Source organism: Amphiprion ocellaris, chromosome 9, assembly GCF_022539595.1.
Source record: "Amphiprion ocellaris isolate individual 3 ecotype Okinawa chromosome 9, ASM2253959v1, whole genome shotgun sequence".
Taxonomy (NCBI): domain Eukaryota; kingdom Metazoa; phylum Chordata; class Actinopteri; family Pomacentridae; genus Amphiprion; species Amphiprion ocellaris.
The window spans coordinates 33,520,938-33,542,857 of record NC_072774.1 but is presented as its reverse complement, the minus strand read 5'-3'; the positions used below and the strand labels follow the sequence as shown (position 1 = coordinate 33,542,857).

Below are 21,920 nucleotides of genomic sequence, written 5' to 3'. Positions count from 1 at the left end.
GGATCTCCTTCAAAATAGCCTCCTTTTGCAGCGATGCACAGCTCCTGTCTTTCCCGTCACTTCTGGAAGGCTTCCTGGAACTCTGGTCATGTAAGCGCTTCAAGCACCAGCTGCGACTTGCGCTAAATCTCCTTCGCTGTTTTAAAATGATGGCTTCAACTTGAATTTCATTTTGTGGATAAGGTAAACATAACAGGGAGCCAAATCTTGCAAGTAGAGTGTATGCAACAAGCAGTGAGTAGGGGCGCAGAGGCATTGTGCCACAGTTCAGGTCATTTATGTAGAATTGTCTCTCTTAGACACCTCAACATGTTACAGTAGAACTCTGCGTTAACAGTCTGACTTTAATGGATGAATTTGCAGTGTACAACCCTGTGGATGTTAAAGAAAGCAATGATCTCCTGACCTCACAGGCCTTCTTCAGTCTCAGAGACTGAGGTGTAATCCATTGAAGACAACTGGTCTCTGGGTCATAGTTGTGGAACCACCTCTTAACACCAGTGACGAATCTCAACATAAAAGTTGTTTCATCCTGAGCTACTGACCGACACGCCATGCGATGTTTGCTCTTTGGTCCAATTTAACGTCCATGGTGAAATTGCAATTGCGTACTTGTGTTCACTAAAACGCCTGCATGAAAGGTCTCCATGTTGATCGTGGAATGTCATGCAGCATCCTGACTCATGACAGTTACTGCTCACATTTCACATACATGACCTTTCACATACAGGAACACTCTCTGAACTTTCTGATCACCTCATATTATGGATCCAGTGTCTATAGAGAAGTAGAAATAAAATGTGCTCTTGCCATCCCTCTATCCCCGTCTCCTCACCTGTTCCAGTCAGCATGGCCACAGCACCACTTTTCATGGGAGCCTTAATAACTCTGTAACAAATGTCTTGTAAATATTTAAATAAACACTGTTTGCATCCAAAACAAATAGGCGGACAGGTTTATTAAAGAGCCCCACTGCTGCCTCTGCATGCAGCTGTAACCGAATATACAACACTTCAACTCACTGTAAACCATTTGTAATAGGGAACATACCAGAAAGATAGCAGGCGGCATGGGGAAATGCCGAGATCCCTCAATGAGGCTGTTTTTATGGTTGAGTTGCTCAACCACTGGGGAAAGACATATGGATGCTTTGCTCTATTGTTATTGTGAAGACTGTTAAATCTGTAGTGGAAGGTTCACTGGCGCTGTTATGATGTTAGTGTTTCATTGTGACTGTGGGTGTACCAGGGACTGTGTGTATTCAATTGTGTGTTAAATTATGAGTGCAAATCACACATTAGAATGATGTGCCATTTACACTCACCACACCACACACCCTCACACACTTTAGAGCCATGTTACTCTGCTGTGGCAGTGTTGTGATCATGAAATGAGGCAACGTTGATTTGTTTCTCGCCTTAAAGTCAACGTGTTGTAATGGTGCTCTGGTCTCTGCATTTTCTCTGATCATTTGACACATGCTCAGGCTGTGGGCTTCAAAGACATGGGCCTTTCACTTGCTGGGAGATGTGATGGAGCTGTTAAAGAGGATGAATAATCACCATCAGAACACTAGAATGTTTATAGGGGACAGGACTGGCAGCTTCACAAACCAGCTAAACGCTAAGAGAGAAAGACAGAGGGAGTGGCTGTAGAGAGTGAGAACAAAACAGAGGAGGAAAGGCGAGGGAGAGGCTCTATGGTCAGAATTTGGCCAATAACATATTAGCCTAATGGCCTCGCAGAGGGTGAAAATGAGGACATGGCTGAGATGGCACGAGGCAGGGGGAATAACCCCACTTTAAAAGGACTCTTAGGACTTGTTAGGCCTGGGCAGGTTTAAGAGCTTTGGGCGCTCCTGTCATATTTCTCTTTCATATGAAGTTAGACCTCTTGTGTTCTCTCTGTCTTTCTTATGCTCTGTCCCTGCCTGCCTCTCTGTTTCTCTCGATCCCCTCCCTGCAGAAATGGCAGGCGCCAAGTCACTATAACAAGATATGGCAGTTTCATTCCAAATAATGACCCCAGGATTAACAAACAGAGTCCTGGAATGGTATTTAAAACCAAGCAGAGAGCTTCATGCACACTGGCCTTGCATTGTTACTGCCTATGCTGTACTAAAGCACAATTTCTGATTGGCCTAACAGACTCTCTCTGGGGAGGAACTTTCACAGTCTGGCAAAGTCAAAAAAAGACTTTAAAAAATTGATGCTCAGAAACCCTCTCCTTGGTCTCTCTTGGGTCAAGGTGAGCCAGGATTAGGGCAATAACCAGTTTTTAGATGAAAACTGCAGCCAATACTGCCCTTGTGGCCTTTCCAAAAAGTAATAATCTCAAGAAGCAATGGGATCATTGAGAACAATGATTAGAATGAATTTTTGAACAGAGTATTGATTGGAGGTGAGAAGGCAGCAGGGAGTCAGGGTGTTAAATTTAATGGTGATAGCGCTACCTGAAAGTGGCCTTCTTAGTTGGCCCAGTTTCAGGATATGGACCTACGTTTGTGTGCGTGCCCTCATGTAGACATTGTCAGTGTTTTGCATTTAAAAAATTCATTCTTTTTACCATGAACGTATACTGTATATTGCTCACAGCATACATGCTTATATAAGCCTGTGTATTCATAATCATGCGTTTAAAGTTTTAAAGTGCACACATAGATAGTTCCCGATTTTTTTGTCATCCACTCCACCCTCAGACCAACATGTAATAGATTATTTTTATAAATTGGATGGAAATGGTATAAGCGTGTGTGACCAGGATGGATGGTTTTGAAACTCAGAAGGGTGGTCTTTATTTACTCTAAGTTTTCATCACTGATGATTGGTGACTGTATGAACTCATTTTGAGATTTTTTTTTTTTTTTTAATGTGTTGTCAGAGAGTTTGTCTGGGTACATGTTTCTGTTCTATTTTCCAGTGTGGTAAGGTGCTGTTTGGTTGGGCAAGAACCTATGGGGCGAGGTTACCAGGACACTGACCAAAGTTGTGAGATTGTATTATTGCCAGTGATAACCACCAATTACATGAAAATCATACACACACAGACTAACTTTGAACACACTTCAAAAAATGGTTGTGTGCACAGACAGTCATGTTCACATGGCTGCAGACAGTGACTCATGCAAACATTTAAAAACATGTACACATGCAGATACACTACACTGTCACAACTTACGTTGCAATTAATCACACACACACACACACACACACACACACACACACACACACACACACACACACACACACACACACACACACACACACATATATATGTTTACACACAGGACATGCCCACTCCCTGGAGTAACAACTGCCGCGTCATGACAACTGGGCCACATGACAGAGAGCAGTAGCCACAGAGCTCTGTCATGTCTGTATGGATCCCCTGCAGAGCTCAATAGGAAATAGCTCTCTAATGCAGTGTGACAGGAAAGCTCCTAGACACACACAGCCCTGTACAGCAAGCTCTATTGACAACTCAATGATATCACAGCAGTTTATGCAGCGCTCTCTTCACATTAGTCAATAAAAGACAGTCCATGAAACACAATCTGTCCTGTCAAAGTCAATTTTTGCCATCCTTGACTATGTAGGCATTTAGTATAAGAACATTGGAATTGCTTGTGTAAAAGTTGCACAGAAAGAATGTAGTTAATGAATAAAAGTGAGGGATAAAGTAAATTGGAACATATAGGTTGGCAAATGTACAAAATATGCAGTACAACACTGATTGTAGGCATCATGACAAATACAGTCCATTTCATAGTCCCCAAGTGCCAGAGGCACCTGGATGCTGAGCGTGAGAAAATACTGTAAGAGAGTCCAGACACAATCATCTCAGCCTCCAGTCTGCTTTCTTCCACTTAAACACACACACAAGCTTTATACACATGCACCTGTGACCTTAGTTACTCAATCATCTGCACACGTGCATGCACACTCACACAAGCATGACCCAAAAGTTTTAGGCAGGTTGTCACAGCAACCGCAAACCAGGGTAACTAACCATTCCTTTTGTCTATTACCCCAGCAGCATGCTGTTGTTGCCATGACAACCTATTTGGGGATTTTTTTGTGAGTGTGGACTCTGAGTGGACGCTCTAGTGCTGTGACATCACTGCTGTTTCATGACAACTGTGGGATAGAGCTGCTGAGCAAGGCAGACCTTTAAATCATGGAATATGTCTTAATGTGTCTTTAGAGAGACCCCCCTTCCCTAACCTCTGACGCCCTGATGGCTTTAACATCCACAGACCTCAGATTAACCTGGTAGAATGTGTGTTCTGTCTTTATGCTTCTGTCTCATTTCCCCTTTTTCTGCTTCTGTAGATCTCTTACATTCAGTTTCTTCTTCTCTGTCTTCTTCTCTCATAACCACTATCTCCTGAAGGTGTGTTTTGACCTTCAGGTTCATATGGTTTGTGCATAGAAAACTGAATCGTTTTGTTGCTGTGTGATTTCTGTGCTTGACTGTTGCCATGCACAGACAATCAGCCTTCGTCTGGACCACAGCAGGCACACTAGGACATGTCATGTCTAGGACACTGCTTTTTGTGTGTGTGTGTGTGCGTGCCCTCTCTCTGTTCTCATACTTCCCTCTCACGCTGTAGGAGACAAGAAACCTGAGTGCCAACATTACATCACTTCAATGAAGTGTCAGTTAAACATCATATAACATGATACTGTACAGCTAATGAAAATAACAGTGAATTATGAAGAGAGTTAAATAAAAGATACATGCAGGACAGTACATTTTCTCATGTTACTAAATAAAATATTGATTTTATATGAGACTTTACAGGGTGTTACATGACTTCTGTGGTAAAGAGGTTACTTCAGCATTGGAGTAAATATTTCAGCATATTAAAGTGATATCAGTTCTGGAGGCATGCAGTGCAGAATAATGATAACCACAACCACAACTGAACTAATTGTGGAAATAAAAACTTCAGTTTAATGCCACCTTTATCTTTATCATTTTCTTTATTTCACAGAATCGCATCCCTTGTCCATCCCAGTGAGGGTGATACCTGACACCACAGCTGTGGAGTCGTGGACAACGTCAGAGGAGCGAATGAAGGAACTCATCACCCATGCTTGGGATGCTGTTAAACGACTTACTCTACAGGTACTAAACTAGATTCTCATTACGGCTTAATTTGTCTATAGGACCAGGTATACAAGATACCAATTTCCTTTTGTGTACTGAGTTTGGGTGGCAGTCCTTTGCTCCTGCCCATTAGTTGGTGATCTGCAAAACTTTACAATATCCACTTTGATTGAAGCAGATTGACTTAGTAGTTATTCTCAACACTTGAAGACTGGGAATCAAGAACACACATCAACAACAGTCCAGCTGAAATGTTTATTCCACTCAACCTAAATTCTGACTTTGCGTTAGAGACCATTACCTCTGTGTCTGTCCACCTCTTTCTTTCTTTGGTTAAGGCAAATTATTGAGGTTTAGCTCAACCTGGCAATGCTGGCCTCTCTCTGTGGTTGTGGCCAGATGGCTTCCAGGGGCTTCTGTTAACTGTTAGCTGATTAGCCAGTTTTAAATGCAGATGCATACATAGTGTCTTCTATACCTTTGTGGCGGGCCAAGTTTCTGGTTGGCTGGCTGGCTGGTTGGATATCCCTTTCTGTCTTTTTAAGTGTCTAACTGGACAGTTAAGTGCTCCCATTGTGTCTGTTTGCTGCATCTTGACTGGACCAGTTAGCAGAGACCACATCACAAAAAGCCCCATCTGAAGTGCATCAGGAAGTGCTGACAAGTCTCTGACAGGCCTTCTCTTGATGCAAGAGCAGGACATCATGGTGTATGCACACATGTCTGTTTCTATGCACACAGTGCTCATGTGGGGTACATTACTAAAGGGGGCATATGGACGTCTTTGAGCTCAGTAGTATGTTAGGTTCAATTTGACTGATTGTCTACAGTATGCACATATTACTGTAAAGATGGTGGCCACATGCACTCAGGAGTATTAATTTCTTTCTTCGCTCAGTTATTGTGGATTTTGGTGGGCCACTGTAAACACTGACCTTATCTTAAAATATGGCACTTACACTTCTGACATTATGACAACATTGACCATTCAAAAATGTTCTGCATTTTGTTGCAAACAGACTATCATCTCACAGTTCATTACATGATCATAAATGAGCTGAATTCCATTTTTTTTTTTTTTACCCTTTTGATGTCGGACTGTTTCATATGCCGGTAGATCATCACAAGTGCAGAGAAGTTATCATCTGGTTTACTCATGGCAACAATGCTCAGTTACGGGACTTAATTACAGCCTAATCATTCTTATCATTCACTTTTAGGCAGTTTTTTCTTTTTCTTGTCCATGTAAACAATAACCAATGAGGCACAAGTACAACAACCATTCTTAAATCATCTTAACTCTCATTGCTAGCACCACACAAACTGATGTCAGTCAAACAAGAAAGAGAGCACAGCATGTGTGAATTGGAATAATGCTCTAGAACCCAGGCCTCACGTCAGTCCATTGAGCTGTTTACAGTACTTCCACAAAAGTTAACTCAACCCTCTAATAGTTTGCTGAGCCCGTCATTGCCTCCACTTTCCTCTGTCCCCTTCGGCTGTGGGACTGGGACCACACCACGTACTGCAGCAGTAATTAGGAAACGCTCTGTCCTGTTGACATGGGAGTGGAAGCGAACCAAACCGAATAACCCGACAGCTGGTACCCCAGGTCTTGGATATCCCCAAACTTAAACCACTCCATTTATTTTAGTGTGGTGTAAACAGAATACCTAATGGCTCACACTTCTGCTGCACATGTGCCCAATTTAGCATGCGGGACTTTCTTTCCATCTTTTAAAGAGAGGAGCAAGAGGAGTAGAAAGAAGTTGGGTTAATGAGGCTGGGGGATACAACGTTACGAAAGTATTTATTATTCTACGGCTGCTGAGACTACTTACGCCTGAATAGGGGGATGTGATAGTGATTGTGTAAATTGTTTTTAAAAAATCTCATAGCACTGGTTTGAAATGTGGTCATGATATGTTGTTGCTGTGACATCAGATCTTTCCTACAGTTTCACAGCAGGAGACATAAAAATCTTGCCTGGATGCTGGACTGTGCTCATTTTTATAGAAATGAGACGAGAAAATACAGACTGGAAGAGGTACAGACCATGAAGTTTACATGAGGAGCTATTGTCACTTGTCATCTTTTCATGCCAGCATTTCACAAATAGCAGAGACCACAAGAAATTCAACATGCTGTATATTTTAATTTGACTATTATACACTTTGGTCACCCATTTAAGTGGTTCAAGATTTAAGACTTATTGCTGCATATTCCCTTATCTCACCTCAAGAAAGAGCACAACCTTAAAAAAGTCTGTGCAAGCAATTCTGTCTCCCTGGACTGTGCATTTTATTACAGTGTGAGTCTATACTTGAGTATAGCTTATGTAATGTCGTAGACATATCCCACTCAAAGTATAAAACCAGAATACCAGCTGGAAAAAGCCAAACATGCACTGCTTCTATTTGTAGCTCTAAAATCACACTATACTTGTCTTTCTCAATGCCAGAGTTAGTTAGCATTGATTCCTAGTGATGTCCCGTCATGCGTGGTTAGGGCACAGATTATTATCTGAATCTGTGTGTGTCACACTCTGTCTCTGGCTGAGTTCTTCAACAGAAACCCCAGAAGTGATCCAGAGCCATGGTGCCTCTTTAACTTCAAATACAGTTAATTCCTATCTATCTCATCTTGTAGGACACTCTTCTCTTGTTACCTTGGTAGGTTGGATGCAGTGAAAATGGCAAAAACATTATTCATAATTAATTCAAAGCCATCAGAGAACTTCCTTCAATTTTGTCAAGGAAGTGGTGATGTTAGAGACAGATGGGCAGATGATATTGAAAACAGACTTGTTGGCTTGCTCAAAGAGAAATGGAGGTTATACCTATGCAAATCACTGCTTGGATAAAAAGGCCCTAGTCATTAATTCAATAAGAGCTAAGGAGCCAGTGTCTTTGTCACACTATTGCAAGAGGCATGGTGAAGTCAGAGAAACATATCATCCAAACTAAGCCCCTCAGGTCCAAGATGGTGGAGTCTCTTGACATTACGTATACCACAGATCATCCTTGTTGTCGATGTAATAAGTGACTATGTGTGTTTCCTTGAAGAGCCAGCTAAGTTTCTTGGTCATCCAAGGCTATAATATGTGTAGGTGGTGTTATTTTAGTGGTCACTTCACATTAGAGCTGAAGGGCAGTGCTGCAATGGTCACCTTGGCTACAGTGGCCTGGATGGAACATCGTCAAATGGCCTCTTGCTCTTAACCTTGGAGCTCTGACCCTCAGCTTTACTTCTTTCTGGTGCTTTCTCCAGCTTATTTCTGTGTCACTCTTTACATGTAGCACGTCTCCTGAACTTCTCACTTTGCCTTGTGTTTTCTTACCTCTCAAGTCCTTTTCTGTCCCACATGTTTTTACCCCCGCATATTTCCTGCCTACCTCCCCCCCTCCACTGCTCACCCTTACCCCTTTTCATTCTGTCATCTCCCCTTCTCCACCCTACTCTCCCCAAGGACACCCATGTTCTCTATTGGCCCTGATAATAATTGCAAGTGATCAGGATGGTGATTCTATTTCAGGAATTTTGAAATAATTCCTTCTATTTAACACATGAATGTGTTCAGCGCTGGCAAAGGAGCACGTTGCTACCAAAACTGAAATGGGATCTGCTGAAACAGAGAGACCGTTGCCATGGAAAAATGAAGTAACACTGCTCCCTGCAGCTGCCATGCATTAATGAGTAGGATATTTTTTGAGAGAGAAAAAGCGGAGAAAAAGCAGTGGGGTAGAAAAGGTAAAGTGATGGAAAGGCGAAGGAGGTTAGGAAGCAAGGAAGAGTGAGAAAAAAAATGGGCAGAAGGTGAGTTTGAAGGCAAGAGGAAAGTGAAAGAGATATAGAGGGGAGAATCATGTGCACTGTATGTTTGGTGTGGCTCAGATTGTGCTGGCCAGATGGTTTCCATGAACAGGATCTGACCCCCGGCTAGAGCGCCGTGTGCAGGCACATTACTTCATCCTCTGCCCCCCTCCCTACATCCTATCATCCCTCCATTCAACACCTCATCCTCCCTGTCTGTCAGATCCCACAATTTCCAAATGATTTGTAATTACAACTTTAACTTTGAACCACTTAAACATCATGCTTCTTTGAGGATTGTGGTAATAAATTGTCAGCTTTTAAACTTGACCATCATTTTACAAACACTGAGAAATGCTATCTCATCTCAGTCATTGCAAACACGTTTGGTAGAGAATAGAAGGGCTCAGTGCAACTTCTATGGTGGTATAAGTGCAGACGTTTACATTTATTTGGTTATCATTAGTGATAAAAGCGACAAGTTGAATATTAGTGAAAGTGTGCTTGGTCACAGGAGAATATCTACTACAAAAATATAGATGGAATTACAGTAATTCAAGAAGTTATCATAAATCACCTTTGCCCCCAAAAGCTACCCACACTTCCCAGTGCAGAAGTCCTTTGCCAAAATACTATATTATTTGACATGCACTGGCAATTAAACACACACTCCAACTCCGATCTATGTGTTTTGCCTCTAAAAATGTCAAAATATTGAGTCTTTTGTGTCATTATAAATTTGCATTATACAATACCTTCTACAATTCTGCCACAATTTTTTGATCAGCCTGAAATCGTGAATAAGATGAGTGACCGTGACACTGTAGGCAATGGAAAGTTGTGGCATTGATGTTTTAGAGAAAATTAATAGATGATGGATGGATAATAGACTTTTATCATAGCTTGCAGTCTTTGGTTGACTAAACTTGACTTGACTCAGAAGGAGGGGTCAGTGCTGAGGACAAAATGTGTCTCTCCTCATGTGAAGTCTCCACACATGGAAAATGAACAGTCAAATAAGGAAGGAAGGAGAACAGGGAGGAGAATAAGGGGAGGTTCCAAGGGAATATTGCAGAAAGAATGAGAGAAAGAGTGTACATTCTCTCCTGATTAGACACTTATTCTCTCTGGTATCGCCTGATCTAAATCAAGACCCCACTATGTAACAGTAGATGTGTCATTAGCTGTTTACCCGGTGAGAACACTGTATTTGTGCACACATGCACACGTTGACGGGTGTTTTAATGTGCATGTGTGGCCAGAATCCCATTCCATCATCTGCTGCTGTGTCAATACGCTGATGACCTCACAGCCATTATAGGCACACACACATATTTGACCCTCTCACCGGACTGCACTGGAAAAGTGCTTACCGAGATTCTCTTGTGTCTGTAACTTCTTGAATCTCAGAGACCTAGAGACCTGGAGCAGATTTTCATTGGGATAAAAGTCTCTGATACTCTGCAGCATGTCTTAGGTACCAAATGGTCACAGAAGCAACTATTGCTGACAAGATTGGGATGTTTTAAAATTGTCACAGAAAATTGATGTGCAGTTTACACCCTCGTCTTCTCAGTGTGTCTTGGAAAGCTTGTTTGGAGGTGAATCTGGTGAAATTGTTGGAGCACACATCCACCCTTTGTCCTGGGACCGAGGATGAAGCCATGCTAAACACAGGTCAAATCAGATCAGTTGGGGTTTAGAGCAGCCCAGTTTGGCCTACTTCATTTGGTCACACCGCATAAATCAGTAGTGGTGAAAATTTGCCAGAGTCAGCCAATAAAACCTCTTTTCATCTGTATTCCATCACCATCTGATCCAACTTGGCCTGTATTACATACTGCATAACATAATCACAGCCACCTCCACTCACTTCACTTAGCCCAAGGCAAAATTGTCTGGCCACACCACTACTGTAGATAAACCAAGCCAATCCTCCTCCTTCCATCTGGCCAAGCTTTAGTCCAGCCGGCTTTATATGTGAATGCTTTAGTCTAATCACTCAACCATATCATTAGTCTTGCATAAGCTATAAAGTAACCTTTAACCAAGTCAGTTCCAGTTGATTTACCCCATTGCCAAGTAACAGGCTCTCTCTCTCACCTAAAATAAGCCATCCCATCCTATTAATGCTTCGCGCTGCTCAGTCGTACATCAGCTATCAGCTACTTCCAGTCATGTCCACCTTCTCCAAGTGCATCCTCATAGTTTGGCATGGTCACCCCTTAGACCCCATCTGTATTGGCTCACAATGCTGGGGTGGTGGAGGGGTGATTGTTTGAGACTGGGGGTGGGAGCAGACAAGGCAGGCCAGGCCAGCCGCACTCCTAAGGCCACTGTTGGATCAATAAACCCAGCGATCAAAGTCGCAATTAACCCACCGCTCTAACACAAACAGCTGGGCCAGCAGAAACAAACAAAGCCTTCATGTCACCTAAAGCGTTTATTTTTGCAGATTTCCACCTCGGCCAGAGAGACCTCCAGAGCTTGTCAGCTTCTGTAAGCAGTGTTAGAAGAGAGGAATGCAGGGCCACAGGGATGGCTGGCTGCCTGGCTGTGCTCCTGTGCCAGGCCACGAGCTTATTGCTTGTGGTGGCATGTGGGTGAGACCTAGCCTATCTGTTGTCAGGAGATATCATGCTTTAATGTTTTTCTCATGGGCATCGGGAAAGAATGCTGCCTTCTGAGGTTGTTGCCAACACTTTTTGTGTGTACATCCATGCACCGCAAGACACATCTGCACAGTGTCATCTTCAGGTACACACATTAATCACATTAATTTACTAGGAGACACTATTTAGACTACTACACCCACTATTCCAAATGTGTTTCTGGACAGAGCAGAAGATGCAGGAAGATATGATGAAGAGAGGGGAGCAGAAGGTTAACAGTGGGTGGGTGAGATGGGGGGGGTTTACTCTGTCGACCTCCTGTTCATCCGTCCGGCCACTTAGGAAACACAGCGTCCCGTCTGGTGCAGGCACAGGAAGATTACATTTGGAGAGGTATCAGGTTTTTAAAACAAAAGGATGTGTTTTCCGTTTGCTGCCGATCCTTCCACTGAGATTTTTCTGCTCCAGAGTTGCAAATGTTTTCACTGGGGATGCTGGGAGGGTGTTTCTAATTTCCTCTCCTCTATCTCTGGGTGATTTCCTGTGTGTCGTGGCTTGCTTATTGTGTGTAGAGAAAATGAGAGAAAAATGTGTCAGTATACACATGGGTGAAAGTGTGTGTGTATATGTATATGTGTACGCGCTTCACATGTTGTGGGGTCTGTCCACAGAGGGTTGATCTTGACCTACAGAGTTTGTACTATGCTCTGGTCTGGACAGAGTTGGGGAATCCAAGTTTCTCTTCCCTGCAGTGATATGAAAACAATAAGCCTAAGAGCGGATCTGTGCACAGCGCCACAGGACAAATGTCACATGCTGTTCACTGCCTGGGGTAAGTTAGATGTTAGGCACAGTAAATACATTTCGGGCTGTTAGTATTGTGTAGAAAGACAGCTGTGCAGCTGAAGAATGCTTTTCAGGAAGAGATTACACTGGGCATTGTATGTTTGTCATGTAATACAGTCAAAAGTTTGACTCAGCTAGGACGGGCTAGTCAAAAAAACAAGGTACCTCAATTATAAATTCAGTGCTTTAACACCTTACACAGCATAAAAATGGTCCACATACCACACATTTCTATTTATTCACTTGTGATGTGAAGCATACCAGTCCATTTATTTCCTTAAAATGTTCTCCAGCTTGGCAAGCACTAAGGATGAAATCTTCTGTTGTTTTGTTATCATAGCTAAAATTCCAGAGCTTTCTTTCAGTCATGACAGGCCTTTCTACCTTTCCTGCAATCTGTCAGTTCATCTCTCAAACATTTCACTGTACTTCTAAGAATGACTATCTGGAATAATATACTCTCTGCTACTCTTCAGAGTCGGCAGGCTGTCCTCCATCTAACTCACTGTTCTGTCATTTACTGGCGAGGCCCGGCAGATCCTAAGAGCCTCCTGTGGTTATATAGGCCATTTCCACATGGCCTCAGCCTTTTAAAGCCTAAGTGTGTTTGGCCCTCAGCTTCCTCTCTATTAGAACCTGCTCTGCTGGAACCAGATAAACCATCCTCACAAAGACTCAAGGGAGAAATACTACACAAGACAGATCATACACTCCCACTGCTGCTCAGAAGAGCAGGAAGTAAGATGCTTTTTGGGGGTATTAAGACTGAAAGATTTGAAACAGGGTTGACACATGTGACTATGTGGACCGCTATCTGATGTTGCAGAGAAGTGATCAGGAATAAAACTGAACAGAACTTGCCACAAAAAATGGAAGAATCCCATATTTAGAACTCTGTGATCTGATGCCAGGCAGGGATGAGAGGGAAGAAACAGACAAAGAAAACTTGTCTTTAGGCATCTTACCATTTAATCAAAGTACCCTCCAAATGGATATGTTTCAAGCTTTTTTATGTTCCATGCTTTTTGTTTGCCTGTCTCTTTTCTAGTAGTATTTATTTACTCTTGACAGCATATGGCTTCCTGATCCAGAATCCAGATTGAATTAGAGCCCGTGTATTGTAGATCAAAGTGTAAGCAGATCCTTGTTCATTTAGAGGCCTAAGAGGAAGGGCTCAGTACCTAAGTCTCAGGATAAGCATTGGTCACCTACTAAATAACCATGCTGTCACTCAAAAACTTCTGGCAGTCTCATTTTTTTACTCTGGGGCTTTTTACTGAATCCTGTGTTTGTCAGTGTGCGTACTGAGACTTATACAAGTTAAGAGCACTCATCTATTATGCTACATGATATACCTCCCTATATCCCTATATTATTTCCAGTCACTCCCCGTCCCCTGATGGCTGTGTGCTGTCATGTCGTTTACACTCATCACTGCATGACTCAGCCAGATAAAAGAGACAGTTTCTGTACATACCAGGGAAGTACTGATGAAACACAGCAATGAGTAAAATGCATCTTTATAAGCAATCTTTGCTCTGTCTCTGTTCTCAAACAGCAGTGTCCTTTCTACTCTTAAATCAAATTGAAGAGTTAGCCTTGTGGACTCCTTTTGTGGTGATTTCACCCTCAGGACAAACATGCGAGGAGGAGGAGGAGGAGAAAGGAAGCAGCAGCCACTTGGTTGTACTGAACTAACTCAACACCCAGCGGTCATACAGCAGGATGTAACCTTGTAACTTTGACACTGTTGTGTAACTGAGTTCATTGCTGTTGCAGGTGCCATCCTTCAGTGCCAAGTTACTGCAAGGATTTTTAAAAAGAGTAGAGACACTAAGAGCAGCACTTGTTTAAAGAAAAAGAAGGAGGAGGAATGTGAGCTCAGGTGTTTTGGCTTTAGGCCAGAGGAGTTTTCATTTTGTTTGTTTGGATTTCTAAACTACTTTTTCATTCTGAATCCAAACGGGCTTTATTTTTTTTCAAGTGACTGATGACTACAGTTGTAAAGGGGAATCCGATATGTGATTTTGTGTGCGTTTCATGTGAACATACAAGTGCACATGATGTATGTGTGTGTATATGCTTTTGTAAATGTGTAAGTATGTCATATGAGCCTGTTTTCACAGTTAAAGCCCGGCACATGCAGCCTCATGAGTTGATTGGCTTCAGTCTTTTTTTTAAAACTGAGATTTCCTGGTCAAAATTGAAAAGCGTTTCCACTATTTTTGCAATATATTAATATAGTGTGCTGCGAATGATACATTCTGCCTCTGAATTCACGCAGACACACACTGACATTGTCCATCAATGTTTTTTCTTCAATGAATCTGTCATTAGAGGCAATAGGTAACAGAAGTAGAGTTCCAGGCTGCTGACAGTTAACTCCATTTGTTATGTTAAAAGATTTTGTTTCACTTTGACAGGACATGATGTCACTGGACAAAAGGAATGAACAATTATGCCTCTTCGACTTCTCTTTTCCCTACTGAGCTTTCTATAATTACAGAGATACTCTGTGAACACACCTGCCATTCTGAACTTCTGGTTAACAGTAGGCTTCAACTTGAATCCAAATCTGTATTTTAATCCTTTTCCTAAAGTGGTTCAGCCCTAGTTACCTCTCTCAAAATCAGAAAGGCATGTTTAACTCTCAGGACATAGGTTACATATACACACTCACAAAAATACTGCAAGACCATGCTATATTTATTGTTTGTTGTGCCTGAGCCATTTCCAAAAGCTCTCTGTCATTTTTTTTGTGCAGTTTTATTCCACATTACCCTGAACCCTTCAGAGGGTAGAGTTGTGTAACAGATATTCCACTCTCCAATTATACCTCTGGCTTTCAGATATTATTTGTGCCCATTTCTATTTTTAAATCTATTTCAAAATGTTCCTCTTACTGCATTTGGAAAAGCTGCCATTCCATGGGTCTGTACGAACAGAAAATAAATTTCCACTATCCTATTATGGTTAAAAATATAATTCTGTTTCCTTGTGAGTGGCTTGCGAGTGCCGTAACACACTGCTAATGTGGCCCTTTGCCTCCCAAGCATGTGACGGAACAAAATGAGTTTTAGGTCAGCCTGGCATCACTGTCAGTTTCCTGTCCTGTCACAGGACATTGTGAAAGGTTTCTCTCTCACATACACAAATGAACCTGGCATGCCCATCTCCTTGTGGAAGGGGGGGTATTGTCATTCCAGTGCTGTGTTTATTGGCCTGTTACAGAGTTGTTAAACACAATTGTGTGGAATACCAAGCATGACCCTGCACAACCTCAACTGAACTTTTCTTCTTGAAGCTGCAACATGAAACACACACGTAATCTCACTTTCCACTTTGACCTGTGAATGCACAGAGCAATTGTTCTTCCCCTTTTTAAAAATGTTTTTGTTCTTTTTGTGCTGTGTATGCAACAGTGCCATTCCCTCTCCTCTCCTCTCCTCTCCTCTCCTCTCCTCTCCTCTCCTCTCCTCTCCTCTCCTCTCCTCTCCTCTCCTCTCCTCTCCAATCCTCTCCTCTCTTCTCCTCTCCAATCCTCTCCTCTCCAATCCTCTCCTCTCCTCTCCAATCCTCTCCTCTCTTCTCCTCTCCAATCCTCTCCCCTCCAATCCTCTCCTCTCCTCTCCAATCCTCTCCTCTCCTCTCCCCTCCCCTCCCCTCCCCTCCCCTCGTCTCCTCTCCTCTCCAATCCTCTCCTCTCCAATCCTCTCCTCTCTTCTCCTCTCCAATCCTCTCCTCTCCAATCCTCTCCTCTCCTCTCCTCTCCTCTCCTCTCCTCTCCTCTCCTTTCCTCTCCTCTCCCCTCCTCTCCAATCCTCTCCTCTCCTCTCCTCTCCTCTCCTCTCCTCTCCTCTCCTCTCCTCTCCTCTCCTCTCCTCTCCTCTCCTCTCCTCTCCTTTCCTCTCCTCTCCCCTCCTCTCCAATCCTCTCCTCTCCTCTCCTCTCCTCTCCTCTCCTCTCCTCTCCTCATCCCTATACAGACTCTCCACCCTGAGTCCTCCTGGTTCAGTGCATGCTTAGCAGTGACAGAAACAAAAGGACAGAGGCAAGGGAGGTTAGGGTGATGGAGGACTAAATGAATATAGAGCTGCTCAGGGAGAAGAGATGCTGTCAGTGGTTTTGGCACTGACCAATGCAGTGATGCATATGGGACATTCTGACCTCAGACTCTTTCTCTCTCCTGGATCTGTCAGCACTGTTCAGCAGTGCCAGTGCCAGTGCTTGCCCTTTGTTGCCTGTGTCGTCTTTGTTTGGATACTGTGTGTCTGTCTCTCTGCATGTATGTGAGTCACAGCTCAAACTTTAGACCACAGATTGGGTGCCTTGGAGAGGTCTGGGAGGTTAAGCCGGGGTGACCTGCTGTTAGAGGTAGCACCAGAGAGCAGGGTGGAGGATAGCCGGTCATCTCTGAGTTCATGTTTCTAAGGGCATTTGACAATTGCAGAACCCAGGATGGATATATACATTTTATTTGTCAATATGTTTGACTAGCATTTTGAATACATTTCAGCTAAAAGCTTTTCAGCATGAAGGTTTGAAATGCTTTAAATGACCAGTTGTACCCTGAGACTGAAACATCAGTCACCATTGCAAAGACATTGCGTCAGGAAACTTTACTGTGTTGGAATTAAATCGAACTTTCCTGTTTTCTCAGCTTCATGAGGTGTTAATTTACAACCAGCTTTTTGTTGCACTAGCATGATAAGAACTTGTGCTGCATATATTCTATTTAATTCTGTCTCATTATCTCTTCTCTTCTCTTTTTGATTCCATTTGTTCTAAAGGATATCTCATTCACTCACAAAAATACCATGACTCATGAATCTAGGAACTAAACTAAACTAAAACAGAATTTTCTAACAATAATTTCTCAATTGCAGTGTTGTCTCTTGAACTGTTGTACTTTTAAAATATCTGACACTTTTATCCCTTGATTGTCTGTCACAATGTTTGTTTTACTACAGATCCAGATAAAGACTGAACATTCCTAAACATTTTCTGTCATTAAAATAACAAATGTAGCCCATTGTTGTGCAGCTTTGTCAGAGGCATGCTTTCTCTGAACACTTTGTAGTTTTCATTATATTTTGATCTTACAGTACTTGCTTGCTATATTTATCTTGGATGCAGCTTCAGCAAGTAACTCTGTTGCCTTCTGGAGTAGGTATGGTTTTACAAAAAGAAGTTTATTCATGGACTCTCTGGCCCCACAGACTTTAGCAAAATGCAATCCAGACCCTGGCAACATATTTGTCTACCAGTTCAGTTATTCATCGACTTGCTGTGGCGTTATTTTCCTTGTCTCTCTGTGCCGTTATCCTTATTCTAGCAACTGTGTGATTTGGAGTCAGATATTCTTCAACAGGGCCAGAATTTGGTCCCCAGTGTGTTGAATACCCAGTTCACTGTTGTTGTTCTTATCTACCCTGTTGACCTTAACTCCCTCAGCCAAGAGAAAAGCAAATGTTGCTTTAATCACCACCCTTAGATGGACTTGTGCTCTGTTGCCATTGTGAATTACAACATGTTTGTTTCTGTGTTTTTGTGGCTTCTATTAGCTGTCACCAATAGGGGAAAAAGGAGAAAAAAGCCAACCAAAGATTAATTTAGTATCACCCAGATTTAGGACTGACACACCATTTTCTTTTCCATTACATACTTAGGACCTTTGAAGCATTTTGAGCCTTTTTGCTGTAGCGTAAACATCCAGAAACAGCGGTAGCTATGCCCACTGAATGCCATTCAGTTGTCTGACTCTTTCCTTTGTTGTCATCTGTGAGATGTTATCTGATTTTTGTTAGTATTTCACTGTGTGATGTGGCAAGGCTGTAGCTGCCATGCACTTGACATCATCTTTGGTTTTGTGTTGCCATAGGGAACAAGTAGAAAGCATTGTAAAGGCATAAGCAAACACCACGAAGCAGTGTTATGTTTTGTTTTATTGTACACACTCACTACCAATTATGGAGTTAATCAATGCAGTAGATACTCACTTCTGTCTGCCTCACTATTGTTATGGATTGATCCTCTACCGCGACTTGCTCCTCTTTTTCTTGGCTGAGATTTTTGCAATAAAATGTCAAACCAGTTATACATCATAAAACTTCTTTCACTGAATAGTTGTAGGCAAAAAATTTACTTCATAGTTAACTTTGATTAAAATATCTCATAATTGCTAGTAAAATGTTTGGCATAAAATTAGGTATCTGGTGAAATAAGGAATCCTATAGTCCAGTTTCCTTCAATATTTAATCAGAGTGAGCTTTCATCAGTGAGGATTTATTTTAGTGTTTAATATTTTCCAATGATTATGTATAAAAGTTTGACTCCATAAGGGTGATATATGATGACAGATTTAGTCAACCATCAGACACAGTATGGGAACTAAAATAATTTAGGTAGCTGTAATTGGCCGGTACGGTTGGCCTGTCTGGTAGGATAGCTGTCTGAAATGACCCATTTGAAACATCAAATGTTCAAGCATTAAATTACTTTCTGTTTATTATGGTTGAACTTTGTATGCATCTTTATCTCTGACAGTTATAGGGTTACTGCATATATATACTCAGATATATGGCTTCATGCATGCTATAAAACCACATTGGAGCTTAGTTCTGCATTGAATTAGGTCTGAAATGCTTAGTCATTTAATCAATGGCGGTTTGGTATTGCTTTTATTATGTAAGTACTTTAATAACCAAAATTACCTAACATATAAGGACGTAGCTTCTTAAAAGGGAGTTTTTTCTACAGTCTGGTAACTTGTTGCGGTGTAGATGATGACTGTCAATGCTCCTGATTTTTCCATACTATGTCTTTGTCCTCACGGGCACACCCTTTTTCAGCCAGTTCAGAAGACATTTTGATGGTTGCGAAAAAAAGCCCACGTAGAAGAGGAGCTAATAAGCAATAACGTGTATGACTAAACCAAGATGTCCAGCAGGTGAGCATTAGCCTCAGGCAGTGACCTCAAAGTACAGACCAGAGTCACAGTGTTTGACCCGGCAGTTTCCGTGTGTCTGCCTGCTTTACAGCTTAACCCTGCTAAGATCTGCAGCAGACCAGGCAGTGTCAATGAATTTTCTCCCTGCGTGCCAGCTCTTAAAAAAAAACTAAAGCTTTAAGTGTCAGTATGCAAACGTGTTCCGATTTCAAACTCCTCTTTGAAGAGTAATCAAAAGAGGAAGCGGCGTGAGATCAATGTGTAACCATATCTTTCCCTTTCTTTCTTTCTTTCTTGCTCTCCTCTCAGTCTCTCTTTCATAGTCTTTTCCTCTGTATTGTGCCCTCTTTTTGGACTCCTGTGAAAGCTAATAGAGCTCACCTCCACATACAGGCCTGTCACAACCACTCCAACATTTGTGCATGTGAAATTAGTCAAAGGCTGTGCAAGTGCATATGTTGATTTTGTCTGTGCATGTGCACCTTATAAAACAAACATACCATGTATTGCTCTATGACAGTGCTTCCTCATTAAATCAGTGCACTCATACCGTATCTCTACCATGCCTGTGTTGTAGCAGACCCTAGTTTCTCTGACTGAGACACACACATACACACCAGCATCTGGCAGCACCTGCTGTTTGCCCCCTGGACTCTGTACTCCTTTCCTTTCTGTTAACTGGTCTTTTAAATCAGCGGAGCCCCACTGTAATGAAAAAGGACAAAGCAATGTTAAGGCTCAGAAAGGTTTAAAGCACTTGTCCACGTACTGGCTACTGGTTACTGACCTAATGGCTTGTAAATTTTTTTTTGGTGAAAAGAAATATGCATGACATAATGTAGCTGGAACTGGTCTTCAATCCTTTAAAAAAGACTTCAAAAATGATTTAAGTTCAAGATGTAACTGTGAAAGGTCCCCTAAGTTGTAAAAAGTGTTCTGTTTCCTAGATAGGGAATTTCCGTTTGTTTTTAAAAGAGCATTGAAAGTCTCAGATTCTACTTTAAAAAGTTTTTGATGGATAATTCCTCTGTTGAACGCAAAACTAAAACATATATGAGAGCATATATAGTAATAGTCTTATGATATATTGTGATGAAGTTTAGTTTATCATCAACATCAAGCAAAACAGCATGCATGACTAAATGTGGGATGGACTGTTTCCCTTTTTTAAATCAAGGAAAGTTTTATTAAGCATGTTCAGGCTTTTCCAGCAACACCCAGAGTTTAGCACACACTTTTTCTTAGGTCCTTTCCTTTGCAATCCCAGTCTATTAATGTTGCCTTAAAGCAGTGACCCTTGAGCATTTGGACAGTTCACTGAGAATGTTTTTTAGGGCGGCTGAGACAGGTGCGCCGGTAATGATCAAATGCCACTGAACTGGTTAACATGATTTCATGTGTCTCCTATTTTTTTCTTTCTTTTCCAGTTGGAGCTGCAGTCATGCTGTGTGTTCCTGCCTAATGACAGCCTCCCCTCTCCCAGCACCATCATCTGCGGTGACATTCCCGGCACTGTCCGCAGCTGGTACCACAACCAGGCCTCCATGCCTGGGACTCTGGTAATATGCCTGCCCCACATTAATGTCCTCAGTGCTGGGCACAAGTATATGGAACCGCTGCAGGAGCTCCCCTTTGTGGTCTCAAAGCCCATCTTGGAGGAAGGTAGGTTTTCATACTCCATCTAATGAAAGCTAAACTTTAATTAGTATCATTGAACTTCCTGAAGGCAAAGACAGACTCAGACACACAGTGGGACCACTAAATGACCTGATGTCAAAGAGATTGATTTGAAAGTTTAAATGAGAAACAATGATGGTGATAGGTACATAGGCTAACATGGCAGTCTTGGAAACTATCCTCCAGTGGGTGGGAACATTTTTTACTTAACTAATTAAGTTTTGAAATATCTTTTATTAATAATTGAAATGAATGGTTTCATAATAGTAATAGGCTATCTAATGTGAATTCATCATCATTACAGCCTTTTCAACACCAAACAAACCTTTGACCCACTACTACTCATTTACCATGACAAAAGACAAACAAACTTAAGTAGAGCGACTTTGAGAGATAGATCTTAAACATGTGGTTGTGCACACCTGGTAGAGTTGACACAAGCAACACTTAGATGGCTGAGCAGTGTTTTCTCTTAGAAAAAAGTGGGGGGTGGTGGGGGCACCCTCTTTTTTTCTCTCAGCTTTTCAATGACATCAGCATTGGGCATACAGATTTCAAAAACGGAGGAGAAAGAAAAACGACAGCAAAAACAGTGACATCAGCTGCCTTGTCAGTGTTGCAGTGAAAATTAACAACCCGTGCGTTTAGTAATTCATTCCGACCCTTTGAAAAGCTCTTCATCTCTCATTTTCAGTGCTCTGGATCAAAGCATCCTGCCCACGGCACATGGGAAATGTGCTCTTCGTGGCCCTGTGCTAGGGAATATGTTCCTCTTCTCTCTAAGACTGTTGTACTGGAGTCAGCAAGTTAATGGGTTCAAGCACTCCAGTATGGCATCTTGTCTCAAACTCACAAATTTAGGATAGACCTTCATTTAATTTTGGTTTTGGTGGGATCTTCTGCCAGCTTAT

General features: G+C 42.0%; 1 protein-coding gene across 5 annotated transcripts in view; it reads left to right on the top strand.

The window, feature by feature from the left end:
• The window catches only part of LOC111569393 (intermembrane lipid transfer protein VPS13B), a 322,692-nt gene that overhangs the window by 142,041 nt on the left and 158,731 nt on the right, over nt 1–21,920 (top strand). For all 5 annotated transcript variants that reach the window (XM_023271473.3, XM_023271472.3, XM_023271475.3 and 2 more), the window contains exons 22-23: nt 4,997–5,130; nt 20,760–20,994. In XM_023271473.3, the coding sequence (XP_023127241.2) occupies nt 4,997–5,130; nt 20,760–20,994 (369 nt within the window). The remainder of the gene's footprint in view (nt 1–4,996; nt 5,131–20,759; nt 20,995–21,920) is intronic.